The following is a 13,537-nucleotide window of genomic DNA, read 5'->3' as shown; positions in this document are numbered from 1 at the left end:
CATACAAACGTGCAGGAATCATTAGTGACTGACATGTGTCCGTACAAACCAACTTTGGAGTAAATTACTGTATCACAAATTAATCCTGATGATATTCATCCTCACTTTCTATTACTTTGGAAAAATTTATTGTTTGGAATATGACAGCTATCTCTGGTCGCAGTTCTATTTGCATAATTTTCTTATCATTGACTTAATTGACAAAAAATCATATACACAAATCCAAATTCTTAATAAAAAAAAAAACACCAAATGTTTTAGAACAGACTGTTCTTGACGCCTACATTTCCTCTGAATGTAGCCTAGATGGTAAAACGTATAACCAAAATATATATTCAACTTTATTTTTATCTTTTTCAATACAACCTTTTTTCCACTTGTCTTTTTTGTGATTGTAGACTCAAGTTGTATAACTTAGCTATAATTGTCTCAATAAAGTTGGTGAAAAAAAGAGAGTAAAAAGACATGCCGTGTTGTTATGACGCGGTGCATGCCGGGAAGTGAATAGCATCCAATATGGCGACCTCCACGGGAAAAGATGGAAAAGCTGTCTGTAGCTCGAGTGTGGATCTATTACTGCACCCTGAGCTGTTGTCTCACGAGTTCATGCAGCTAATCTTGCGTGAGGTGAGTTAATGCTTCGAGAGAAACGGTCTGTGTACATTAGCAGTCGTAGCTTCATGTTTGTAATATCGGGGAAAAGGGCGAGCTAACATTTCTTTCTGTCTGAATCAGAAACATGTCAGTACCAGAGAATGTGAAAACCGGGACCGGCTCACAGAGCTTTACCTTCGGCATGTCATCCCGCTGCCGCAGAGGACTTTACCCGACAGTCGCTGGGGAAAGAGGATGGAGGCGATCCGAGGGAGGCACACAGCGGCCGGTCACAGGTCAGACAGGTAACGCTTGCTACACTGGAGGCTTTCAAGATGCACCTTACTGTGTTTTCATGGGCAGCTTATTAGGAATGGAAACTAAGAAACGTTACATTTACATAAGTATCATGCCGTTACTTAAGTACGATCTTGGGATACTTCTTTCCTAAAGTACTACCATTCTCTGCCACATAATACTTCTGACCCACTACATCTTAAAGGGAGACATTGTAGCTTGTAATCCACAACATGTTTTTGATAACTTTAATTAGCTACTGCAGATTCAGATGAAATGGGAAAAAAATGTATTGGAATGAATGAGCTCCACCTTAACCAGCTGCAACATTAAAGTTAAACATTAAAGCATGTGCGTTACACATACACATAGTTACACACAGCACCCCATAACCGATGGGGAAAGTTAAAAAAAAAAAAAAAAAAAATTTTTAAGACTGCTATCGAGCTGCTGGTCATCTTCAAAGACAACGTTGTCACAGATCTACTGTCTGCCTGGAACTATAAAATGTACAAACTGCACCCTTAGTTTAACATACAGCAGGTGAGACCAGTCTGATAAAATATTGAATTCTCCATCCCATAATGTTGGTCATCACAGTCACACGTCTACCTGGCCAGACTAAAGATACACTTTTATTGAAGCTGTAATAGGACTGCATTTCTCCCCAATACAGATTCAAATACCTCAACTCAGGCTGACCGCAAATACCGAGTACCAATCTTAAACTAGTGCTCTCTTCTTCTTCACAAATTTAAAATCAGCATATAATGCAGTTTTTTAAATAGTTTGCACGCTGATATGAGGTACCAAGACTGCTGTGGCATTGAAAACTAGATCAGTGTAAGAAACTTTAATCGGTCACATCTGGCCGATGCCTGACCTGCTTACTGAGGTCCATATTGGCCTTATACGTACATCCCCAAATTACTAGTAACTAGCCGATCTCATGTGAATGATCAGCTGGCTATAAAAATGAGGCACTAGTGTAGGCACTAGTGTAGGCCCTAGTAAAGGCACTAGTAAAGGCCTTCAGAATAAGCTACCAGCTGTTGTGGATCATAGCTGCTCTTATGTATCACTCGTTTCTCAGATATCACATTTATTTTTTTTAAATCCCTCAGTATCGATATTGAGAAAATCTTGTAATGTTTACTATTGCTGCTTTCACAAAATATTTACAAAATTTTGATTAAATAATCAGTAATGTGAATACAATGACAAAGTGATTAAAGGCAAATAATAGAGCAGCAACACTTTTTTGCAATGCAGCCTTTAAAACCAGGAAACGACCAGACTTATGCTATATTCTGATATATTACAATACATCCAAAATCTAACTATATCTAGTCTCGTATCACGGCATTGATATAACATCGATATGTTGTCCATTTCTAACTCATTGCTCTTTATTCTGCCTCAGAGGCATTAATGCTATAGTCAAACTATTCAGAGCAGTGCTTCTCCCTGTTCACCTGCTCAAAACTAGAGCCCTTACCATCAACATGAGTTTAATCCATTTGAGCTCAAACGATTGATTATTGTTGTAAATTGTTGTTTGGTAATTTTCTGTTCCAGTAACGACCACAATAGGAAAAGGCCTCTGATTGTGTTTGACGGCAGTTCCTCTCACTCTGGCCCACTAAAAGTAAAGAAACCAGAAGGAACCACCTTGTCAACGGGAATCACTGACAGGTTAAAACCTCCTCCTGCTGCAAACCGGTCCAGTCCCGTCAGCAAGCTGTCTGGAAACACGTCTTCCTCTTCCTCATCCATTCACTGCAGCAGCGACACAGCAGACCTCAAACGGGAAGCAAACGGCTCGGTAGGAACTTTTTGTTCCGTCATCTCAGTCATGTATTATGCTCAAATTTACTGTGTGATTCAAGGAAAATGTGCATAGTTATCAAAATTGTTACTAATAGTAATACTTTCACAATACAGTTGATTCTTACAAAATATTGAAAATGTAACTACAAATACTGTAAATGAAGATGAAAACGTACCTCTAAAATGGCAAAAAAAAAAGAAGCAGGAAATGGTCACACACTGTTGTGACTGATTATAATGTTCTTTCAGTTACAAATAATTGACAACAGATCTAATAAAACATTTTTTTTTTGCAAATTAAATGCTTCCTGCGCAAAACACAAAACTCACGATAAGAAATTATAATGAATCCATAAATGTAATAAACCATTGATGTTGGCATGCTAATTGATCAGTAACATATTACATTAGACCACTTTTTGTAATATTTGTTAATGTTTCATCTTCCATCTCTTCAGGGTGCAATGAAGTCTCCAGATTTGAAGAAAAAGATCCAGCATGTGACGTGGCCCTGACCGCTAACCTCTACACACACACACAGACCTGATGGCAGCTCAGGCTCTGAAGGACAGACCGCCCCCCTCCCACCGAATGTTGTTTCCCAGTATCTGTGCTCTCCCCATCCAAGTTATCCAACTAAATATACCACAGAAGGGATGAAACCCCTTAAACCTGTGTGTCTACGCCACCTCACACACTCTTTCAGCCATGAGCTGACAGGATGGTTCTCCGAGGATCCTGCTTTTAAAGTCACAAGCTTCCTTGTAGCTTTCCACAACCTCAAGTGCCCTTACCATAGATGATCAGCAACTCTCCTCATGTCCTACACAGAGAGCTTCTCGAGGACAAAACAAGTAACACGATGTTTGTTTTCTGAAAGGCCATTTATGGAAATGATGGTTGTTGATATTCTGTTTCTGTACACAAGTTGGTTTTGTTCAGAGGGCCTCCAGTACTGATTTGCAAAGGTGAAAGGTTGCTTTTCCTGTCTAGGTTTTGTTTAACATGTTGTTAGTGGTAGTACCATGACTTGAATGGACAGATTAACTTTGAAACAAATGATATAGACTCCCATAGTTTGTGATTGTGACTAATGAACATATCTAAGATTCATTGTCAACACTTTACAAGGCAGTGCAAAAAAATAGTGTGTTTGAACCGGTAGTAGGTGTCTTTTTTTTCTCTCAGTGAACTCCATTCCACTGATGTTTGGCCCCAGTTGTTCAGGGTTTTTAAATATGAGTGTATCTTGGTATTGTGTATTTTTGCTGGATCATAGTCCATGGTTCAATAGCCATTTTCACACAGAGGAAACAAATTAACCTTTATTCATGTACTTGAATATCACCTTTAACAATTAATTCATACAAAAGAGAGGAAAATAGACTAAACCAGGAATATTGTTATTTTTGAAGTATGTATTCTGAATTGTGTATAGATTGACTTTGCAGTTACTTTCTTTGAAACAGATGTAGACAGTTCATCAAAAAGATGTACAAAGCGTTTTAAATCCATTGTGAAAGTTTGTATCTATGCTTTTTAAAATAAATTGTCTCAATACAATTAATCGCTTTTGTTGATTTAATTGCAGAAAAGTAAACAACTTTGTGGTCCATGTCTGATATGCCGGGATTGAAAAGTACCATAAACTAACATTGTAGTAAAAAATAATTAAAAAAAAGGACTTTTTTTTGTGCATCATTTGGGGGACAAAAAGCCACAATATTGTTATTTAAGTGCTCTGAGAGAAAACTAGACTTCTGCACCTGTTTCTGACTTGTTTACAGCCTTTAGCAAACAGGCAGACTTTGGCCTCATATTGACAAATGATGCACACACACATCCCTTCACATAGTGAAAGCCTGATTCAATGGCAAAATATACTGCAGGGAAAGTTGCTATTCCAGCATTGGCAACAACTGCCTACGCTGCAAAGCAACCAAAAAGAGGAAGACAGACTTAAGAAAAAGAAAGCCTGACAATATCGGAGAGAAATGTTGTAAGTGGTTTATCCTTCTGCAAGCTGTAGCCAAAGACTCATGGCTGCAACTAACTCACAGCTTTGATTGGTAGAAGGACAAACTATTAGCAACACTCTCTCTTCATCTCTGTAAAAGTTTAGCCTTCAGCTAACTAGCCAAAGACTCATGGCTGCAAGAAGCTCATGGAACCTATGGTAAGCAGAAGGCTTAGCTATAAGCAACATTTGCTCTCCATCATTGAAATGCTTATATTGTATCTAAATAGAGCCTCAAATCATCAGTCATAATGACAAATCGGTAATTTGTCATTTCCCCGGGAGAATCATGCAATTGCTTGCGTTAGTCAGTGGTTGAGTGAGTGAGCGAGTGTGCACCGCTATGTCTGTCCACAGCTAATATTGCAGTCTACTGCAGCCAACTACATTATATGCTGGGTGCTCATTTATTGCTGCATGCTCAAGGAGCTATTGTGGTTGCGTTGACTCACACTTTTTCAAAAGACCTTTTATGTTCTATACTGCCATTGACTGCCTGTTTGTTCCTCACACACTACTCTTTACCGGTAAAGGCCGCAAGTGATAACGCTGAGTGCATCACTGAACCCCAGCCGTTACTCTGCGGCCAAACACACATTGGGGGAAGGCCGTTCTCTTTACAACCATTGGGAAAACCATAGACTGTATGTCTATGGAACAAAAACTACTTCCCCACTTTTATTGTTTTTGGACGCGGTCTTTGGTTATCAGCTGACAGATAATGGAACGACACAGCTGACTCATGCAACCTTAGTGTAGTTTGTTCATAGCACAACGTTAGCTTTTTACTTCTGCTGATTGCATTCACGCTTCAAAATGAATGAAAGTGGTGTTCATTTGTGGAGATTATCTTGCTCAACAAAACTGGTTGGTACCATAGACTTACCGTAAGCTTATTTTCTGCACTACTCCAAAAATTCAATGGAAAAATTCATCGTCGAACATTTTTGACTGTTTTGATTTTTATATGAACAATTCTGAAATGCATGGGATTGGCAATTATAAGAGTAAAGACACAATTTTAATATTTTTTAATTGGTAATACCAGAACTCATTCTTAAAACCTCTACTAATTATGGCATCAAGCTAGTCCATGCACAAAGCAATTATAATTCTTCAAAGTGGATAGTCTACATTAATATTGTAGATTTATTTCAAAATGCTTCATACAGTATCTATCTGCAACCATGATGCTGTTGCATAAGCAAAGGTCTTTACATTCATGTTATTATATTAGTGACAACGTTTTCTCAAAGAACAATTTATTTAAATAATCTTTCTAAATTCAAATAATACTGTTAGTAGTTTTTATTTCATGGCATACAACAATATACATTCATAGTAATGCTAGGTTGTAAAGATGCTATGGATGCTATGCTCTGTGCTCTGATAGTATTTATTGTATCTTTGTCATTGCTCTATTGTAACATGATCATCCAATCAGATGTAGTCGCTGTCCTTCAGACTGAATTAGATGTCCTTGCCGCACTCTGGGCACAGGATGTCATCACGTTCAGTGAGGAAGCCACGGCCAACCAGGGACACGGAGCACTTCTTACAGTTGAAGCAGTCATTGTGCCACTGGCGCTCCTCAAAGGAAATGTACTTGCTGCCTCCAAGGCCTGAAAGTGAAGAACAAGTCCAAGTTAAAACAACTGGGAAAATGTTATAACGCGCGGACCTAAATGGCATATCACACAATGTTAACAAAATAAAAATAATTTGTGTGGGTTCTTCCTTTGCCCATGCCACACCTTTCACACTTTCATTAAGTTTCATGACAAAATCATTGATTAATTGTGATTACCGCTAATGGGGGTGGTGCAGGAGGCACACTTCTTGGCATAAAGGTTGCAGAAACAGTTGAGACAATAGGCAAAGTCATCTCTAGAGGTAAACCTCTGGCCGGACAGCTGCTGCTTGCAGCTAGTGCACAGGAAGCAGTCCTTGTGCCAGGGCTGGTCACGGTAGGTCACCCCGCCAGTGGTGATGGGCTAATAAGAGGAAACAGGAATGTCATGTGGTCACACTTCAGGTGTAATCATTGTTCTTTTAGTATAGATGGAGAATGATTGAGTACTACTTTGAAAATCAGTTCCAGGTGGGTGTCCTACCTTCTTGCAGTGCACACACTGCATGGCAAACTGCTTCTCATAGCAGGGCACACAGAAGTTATGGTTGTCCTTAGGGATAAAGCTCTTGGTGCCAATGGGCTGCTGGCATCTCTGGCAGGTGAAACAGGTCTCGTGCCAGCTGTTCCCCTTATGCTCCATCTTCCTGGAGCCTTCAGAGACACACAACATAAGGAGATGGATGGAGATAGTGAAGGAATGCAAAGACAGCAATAACAAAATGTGCGTTCTGGAGTCGAGAAACAACATACATTTAAATATTTATTTTGGTGTTGTTTGTGAGAACAACCATTTCAATTTATGGGTTTAACTATCAACCTGATATATAAACTTTCCAAAATGTTGAGTCCATATTGATCCTTTTTATATTAGTATCAATCAAGATGACAGTTAAGAGGTCACCATAATATGATAATAATAGTATGATAAACCATACATGTGGCACCATACACATTTTTTATGTTTAAATAATTAGGAGTGTTTTATATTTCTTAGTTAAAGTGTTAGAATTGCCCCAGTTCCTGCATATCAAAAATTGGAATTTGCTCTGTTGCTTTGGTATAGACTCAACTTAAATATGTTGCTCTCTTTGTGGTTTTCTTCCTACCTGGCATGATGGTTTTCTTGCACTCATGGCACTTGGAGGAATACTCATTGGAGTAGCACTCAGTGCAGAGGAGCTTTTCATCCTTGGTGGAGAAGGGCTTGTCCACAAGCGAACGCTTGCACTGGAAACACATGAAACACTCCTCATGCCAGTGACGGTCCTTGTAAGACAGATCCTACAAGAACATCAGATGGATGGTTAGAGTTGGGCCGACTTTGATGATAAATAGTGTTCAAGACAGAAATCCAAAGAAAGAGCATGTTAGGGATCATGTGCTCAATGTATTTTGTGACATCGCTTACCCTGGTGTTACAGCCAATGGGCTTCTTGCACTCCTCACAGGTGTTGGAGTACAGGCTCTCATAACATTTCACACAATAGGGATTCTCCTCTCTCAGAACATACTTCTTCCCAAAAAGGGACTCTTTGCAGTAGTGGCAGTCGTAGCGCTCAGTCATTTTCACAAAGAGTCTCTTACCTGAGAGAGTAGAAAACAAAAAGAGACACAGGAAGTGAGAAGAGAGAAAGTATTCTGTCAAAAGTATGTGACTTAATGCTCACAGCAGTTGGAAACCGAGGTAAACTCCCACATCTAGTTGATTCCACAAATGAAACAGCTTCATCTGGACAATTTGTCAACCCCCATCACCTAAATAACATAAAGCTTTGTAGACAGTTTTGTCTTTTTGCTACTCAGTTCAAATACATATTTGTAGTGACACTGATGCAGACAGCAATTTCTCAGAGATTGTTAAAGCAATAAATGTTTTCTAGGACACATTTGGTATCAAGATCCTTCACATGACAGATTTTTTTTTCGTTCCCTTTCATCTCTCTCTCCAATCTCTCAGCAGTTCATTTTGTTCTCGGTGTCAGAACTAGAAGGTGATAGATGAGAAGGATATAAATAACTCCTATCAGTCCTGCTTAGAGACACTCAACTTTCCCCGATTGCATACCAATGCCACGGCACTTTGACCCATCCATCACCTCACGGCCAGCTGTCAGCACCAGATCACTGTATCCCTTGTCATCGTGCTGGTGTGTGAGTGTGTCTTTGTATAAGTGGGTTTCAATGGCACTCGTAATAATGGCTACTCACAATCTGCAGCTGTTTGTGGTCTGCCCGTTAAGCCCTCTGGTTATCCCACCTGTGCCTCTTTCTTTCTCTGGACCAAAGATAGTATAGGCAATACATCTAAATGTGTGCGTGCTGTATGGACATCTTTACAAGGTATGAGAAAAGGTTATATGAGAAGATATGAAATGAGCTTGAACATAGTGTTTATTGCCCCCCCAGGCTTTTAGTTTGACACTCACACACACTCTACTATTGATGTGACTATATGTGCTCGGCAAAGCTTTGACCATATAAGGAGGCTAGAAAAAAACATGGAAAACTCAAAATTCATGTCCCTCCTGACCACTCTTTCATTCTTTTCTGGTTTTCTGAATTGCTTGAATTCTTGTTTTTAATTCAGCTTTGCTCCTCTGTTGTTATTCCCCTTATCTTGCTCTTTTATTGTGCTCGTACAATCGGAGCTTCTTTCCCTTGATCTATTTGCAATCATTGTGTGTTCCCACCTCTGTGCTCCAACATTAGATCTGTGCGTGATTTGTTGTGGATAGTGTCTTTTATCTGGCTTAAGTTGAGGCGTATAGTATGCCCGTCCTTTATGCTCTGAGTTATTCTCGCCCCTCCCACATTCCCTCATTGTCTATCGCTCCAACCATGACTCACCTAGCTTATATAAGGATTTATCGGACTCCTAAAAATAAAAAAAGGATAATCTCAACTGCTACAAATAAAACCTCCAGCTTTTCAGACATGTCATGCAGCTGTTTCCTCGCTCCTGGGGTCTCTTTGATGCTGCCCATCTGGGAGTCTCTCTGACCAAAAGTGTTTGACCACGGTGCAGCCTGGCCTATTCCCTCAATCAACTTTCAGTGCATTATGTCTCTTGTTTATTCATTTTCAAGTTATTGCAAGGAATTTATTCTTTAGTCAAGCTGAAAAAGCCAAAAAATAAGAATTTACTGTGCTTTTTATGACTGAAGAAACCCTAATACCTACAGCTCTTCATAATAACACATGTTTTAAAGATGCACATTTTTGTCTTTAAAATGTTATCCAACCATGTATAGTGTAAAATCCATACACCAGTGACAGTGAGACCTCTAAACAGCCTGCTTACATACATTTTCTACTCTGTCAAAGCAACAATTCTGGTGGAATTCCTCGTACATTTTTAAGTAATAACAACAGCCAGCAATAGTATGGCTTGTAAGAATAAAATGTATAATCGAATTAAGCTCTAAATTGAAAATGTTCCTATTAAATCTTGAAGTAAATGCAATACAAATACAAATTTGCAGTTCAACCTGAACCCTTCCACCAACTCTAAAATTCCATGCTACTGTAAAGATACTATATTCCTCTTCTATGTGGAGATCTTTCCAGGAACATTTCGAATCCCTTAGTTGTTGTATTGTATTAACAGGTACTTTTTGTGCACTTAAAAAGTGTGACTACAAGATTTTATACTGAATTGCATCACACCAAAATGCTATGAAGTGCGACAAATGCTGTAAAGCCACAACAAAAGCAAAAGAACCGACTGGTTTGCCAAAATGGAAGTTACTGTGTAATAACAAGTCAGCAGCTGACACCGTCACTGACACAGTTTTGCTGAAGGGAAGTGTGAGATTGATGAGAAGAGAGGAAAGCCGGTTGGAAATGAACAGGGATCAACAGGGTTTTTTTTTGAGATAGATGATTTAATAAAAGATAAAGTCAGGCTGTCTCTGAGACAGACATGAGGGCAGAGAGATGGGGAGAGAAGAGGGGGTTAAATAGTGAAGGTACTGCGCAAGTGGAAAGAGGGAGAACATGAGCAGGTGGATGGGTAGGCAGACAGGAGGATGCCAGAGCAACCTGGAAAATGGAAGACACAGTGAATGGAGACCAATGAAAGGATGAATGGGTACAAAGATGGATGGGTGGATGGATGGATAGTGGAGCAGTTGAACAGAGTTGGGTCTTACCTTCCTGTTTGAGGAGTGTTTGCCTGTGCGGAGTCTGGGCAGACTGAGAGAGGAGGCTCCGGGTGAGCCGTAGTTACTCCTGATTGCATTACTCCACCCATCAAGGGCTAATTGAAAACAAGGGAGGGGCAAAGGGGGGGGGGGGGGGGGGGTAGCAAAGGGGCAGGAAATCTTTTTTGAGATGATCTATAAATACAGCGGTGCTTCACAGAGATAGCCCCAGGGGCCCCTTTCACTCGCTCATTCAGTCACTGGCGAGGACGTGTGGCCTTTTAAGGTCACTCAGTTGTTCACTCTCTCACATACTCACTCAGTGGTTCACTTGCTCACTCACTCACATACATTTCACTTCATCTGTCTAATATTTGTGTTTCTCCTCACAACGGCCTTATCATACCATCCCTCCCTATCCAACTTCCTGAAGAAAAGCAAGTTATCAACTGCTGTTTTTGTTAGAGATATCTCTGTGGGGATCAATGTCATAATATTGCACACACACACACACACACACACACACACACACACACACACTGTTACATAATGCTTTAATCTTCCTATGGCCGGTTGATACATGATGAAAAGGATGCCAAGGGTCAAACGTCAAAGATTGTTGTCCTGTGAGATTTGTCCTTACTCATATGTCTCATCTGTCTTTACCTCCCTATATTTCTCCTCACAAGGTAATACGCATTCAATCCCAAACCTCCAACGTGTCGGGTACAGTATCCAGGCCGGGTAACGACAGACACCCGCATAGTTTCTATGAAAATTGTAGAACTATTTTCTGCAACCCCACACTCTCTTGTTCACACTGCTACACCACCCTCCATCAACCCCACGCTCTTCCCAGTTCTGTCTTTCCTCTTCCCAACTCTCTCATTTGCTTACTCTTTTTGTCTCCCTCTCTTTGTACTGTATCTCTTTCTCTATCTCTCTTTTCTCTCTCTCTCTTTTCTCTCTCTTTCTCTCTCTCTCCCCCTGTCTTAAGCAGGTCTTCCTGACCCAGTGGTCCCTGGACACTCTCCAGTGAGTAAATGCGTCACTAGTTTCAAGTGTTCTATTTTGGGGGCTCCACAAAGTGTGTGTGTGTGTGTGTGTGGGTGTGTGTTGCGTCTACTTGCATGCATGTATTTGATACATATGTTTATATGTGTTTATATGTATTTTAGCCACCCTAGCGACATGGCTGCTGGTCCTTTACTTTGACCCAGACTGAAATATGTCAACAAGTATTAGATGTATTGAAATGAAATCAATGAAATCCCCAGAGGATGAACCCTATTGAATTTGGTGATCCCCTGACTGGTTCACATTTGTGGATGAATGGATTGTCATGAAATTGGATTGTTTCCCTCGGGATGAATAGTAAGACTTTATCCCTTTACTTTTCATAGAGCCATAATCAGGTCATAACTTTCATTTATCACATACTGTGATTTAAGACCAAATACTTACAAAACTAATGGTATTCAGCCTCAGCTGTACTTTGTGTTTAGTGCTAATAAGTTCAGCTAAGATGATGAACATAGTATTATACCTGATAAAGATCAGTATTTGGCTCAAAGCAGCCTCACAGAGGCGTTATCATACGTGTAAAGTCTAACTGGCAAAGAGTACAGTTTCTAACAATGGGTTGTTGTTTTTTTTTGTATCAAACAATGTTGTTTTTTATTACTCCTATGCAAGTGCTCCAAATGCCACCTGAAATTAAAATATGTAAAAATAAACTTTTCAATGTTTAAATGTAGACAATCTATTATTTATGCTGTCATAAATAAATACTTTAGTTATTCCCGTGGGGAAATTTGCAATGACTGATGTCTAAATTGGTTTGAAACAGGCAGCTTTCAAATAGGGACCTTTGACATTTGGACTAGCAGGCGGAATTGAAGTCCGATGACAAGAGACAAAAGAGGGTGTTGTGCTAGTTAAGAGGAAACGATTAGGAATAGATTTGATTACTCTGCCCAACAAACATGGCACTTTTTCACTCATTCATCCAATGTGCTTATAGTAAAAAAAAAACTATACAGATATTCCTTACCAATATAAATCACATATGTTCATACACTCCATAAATTCATCTGACAGTACCAATGTATACATTAGACACATTACAATAACAGTTAAGTATTTAACCCCGGCATCGAAAAGAATGCATTTCAGTTCACTTAATTTTAGGCATGAGGTCTAATTCATACCACGAGGGCCAATATATTTTGTGCCCAACTGAAAAATTGTTATTTAGCATGCCCTCAATCATTGCCCCCCAGCCCTCAGCCTTTGCTTCTTGCTTGTCTTTAGCTGGCACAAAGTTGTCCCTCCCCCACGCTGTGCTCTGGATTGAAGCCTTCAACTCAGCTGCTGAGGCCAGGGGATAAAGGTGCAGCTGTTTGGGTACTGCAAGGCTATCGTGATGCTAAAGCCTGGTGCTTACTTCTGCTGCAAATACAGCCATGTGGAAAGGTCAAGCAAGGCCAACCCCATCATCACTAGTGAACCGTTAATCATTAATGCCACAGCAACCAATTGAACTGGAATTTCTCTGGGTCACCCAAGATCCAATATGATCCTCTGGAAAAACTCCACTGCACTGCCTGTCAAACTGGTTGAAATGGATCCCACCAACTGACTTTAAAGAACGTGCTGCGTCGTAGTGAAAGTCTCTAACGGGCAATTAGTGCTGATGAAGAGGGACATAATCATTTTGGGCTCCCACTGTGTGATGAGGGTAAACTTAGCAAGTGTGTCTACCTTAGACTGGATTTGATGTTGAAGACTCACTAATAGATTACCTGCATAAAAGGAATATTTGACATATTGGGTAATACTGTTATTGGCTTTCTTGCTGAGAATTGGATGAGAATAGTTACCACCCTTACAGTATATACAGTATATACTGTAAGGGTGGTAGCTATTCTCTCTCTTTGCTATACAGCTAGCAACTGGTTAGCTTAGCACCATGACTGGAACTGGGGGAAACAGCTAATTGGGCTCTGTCCAACGATATCAAAA

The 13,537-nt window shown here is 39.9% G+C and overlaps 2 protein-coding genes across 3 annotated transcripts; one reads left to right on the top strand and one right to left on the bottom strand.

The window, feature by feature from the left end:
* The first annotated feature begins 516 nt into the window (after window positions 1–516).
* Window positions 517–4,284, top strand: cunh2orf49 (chromosome unknown C2orf49 homolog). 2 transcript variants are annotated; one of them, XM_068735709.1, is made up of 4 exons: window positions 517–627; window positions 736–890; window positions 2,470–2,716; window positions 3,180–4,284. In XM_068735709.1, exons 1-4 carry the CDS (start codon window positions 517–519, stop codon window positions 3,234–3,236), a joined length of 570 nt encoding a protein of 189 aa, XP_068591810.1. In that variant the 3' UTR covers window positions 3,237–4,284. The 2 variants fall into 2 exon arrangements, with proteins under 2 accessions (XP_068591810.1, XP_068591802.1); XM_068735701.1 differs by having other exon boundaries at window positions 736–899.
* A 1,470-nt stretch (window positions 4,285–5,754) lies between these two features.
* On the bottom strand, window positions 5,755–10,622 carry fhl2a (four and a half LIM domains 2a). The gene is made up of 6 exons (XM_068704988.1): window positions 10,523–10,622; window positions 7,780–7,955; window positions 7,478–7,652; window positions 6,853–7,022; window positions 6,546–6,732; window positions 5,755–6,360 (listed from the first exon to the last, which is right to left on the bottom strand). The coding sequence occupies exons 2-6, from the start codon at window positions 7,933–7,935 to the stop codon at window positions 6,209–6,211; spliced, it is 840 nt and encodes a 279-aa protein (XP_068561089.1). The 5' UTR covers window positions 7,936–7,955; window positions 10,523–10,622; the 3' UTR covers window positions 5,755–6,208.
* Window positions 10,623–13,537: the final 2,915 nt, after the last annotated feature.

The sequence above is a fragment of the Cebidichthys violaceus genome, unplaced genomic scaffold (assembly GCF_023349555.1).
Source record: "Cebidichthys violaceus isolate CVI_PGR_0920_01 unplaced genomic scaffold, fCebVio1.0.p SCAF_11, whole genome shotgun sequence".
NCBI lineage: Eukaryota > Metazoa > Chordata > Actinopteri > Perciformes > Stichaeidae > Cebidichthys > Cebidichthys violaceus.
Note: the sequence above shows the minus strand (reverse complement) of the source record. Positions and strands in the feature narration are given on the sequence as shown.

Bases quoted from the DNA above. Each gene is read 5' to 3' on its own strand.
- cunh2orf49 (XM_068735701.1), top strand. From the start codon at position 517: ATGGCGACCTCCACGGGAAAAGATGGAAAAGCTGTCTGTAGCTCGAGT. The intron at 628-735 runs GTGAGTTAATGC...TGTCTGAATCAG, and splicing joins TGCAGCTAATCTTGCGTGAG to AAACATGTCAGTACCAGAGA. The intron at 2,717-3,179 runs GTAGGAACTTTT...CCATCTCTTCAG, and splicing joins AACGGGAAGCAAACGGCTCG to GGTGCAATGAAGTCTCCAGA.
- fhl2a (XM_068704988.1), bottom strand. From the start codon at position 7,935: ATGACTGAGCGCTACGACTGCCACTACTGCAAAGAGTCCCTTTTTGGG. The intron at 6,733-6,852 runs GTAGGACACCCA...TCCTCTTATTAG, and splicing joins AGTGTGTGCACTGCAAGAAG to CCCATCACCACTGGCGGGGT. The intron at 6,361-6,545 runs GTAATCACAATT...CTTCACTTTCAG, and splicing joins CTGCACCACCCCCATTAGCG to GCCTTGGAGGCAGCAAGTAC.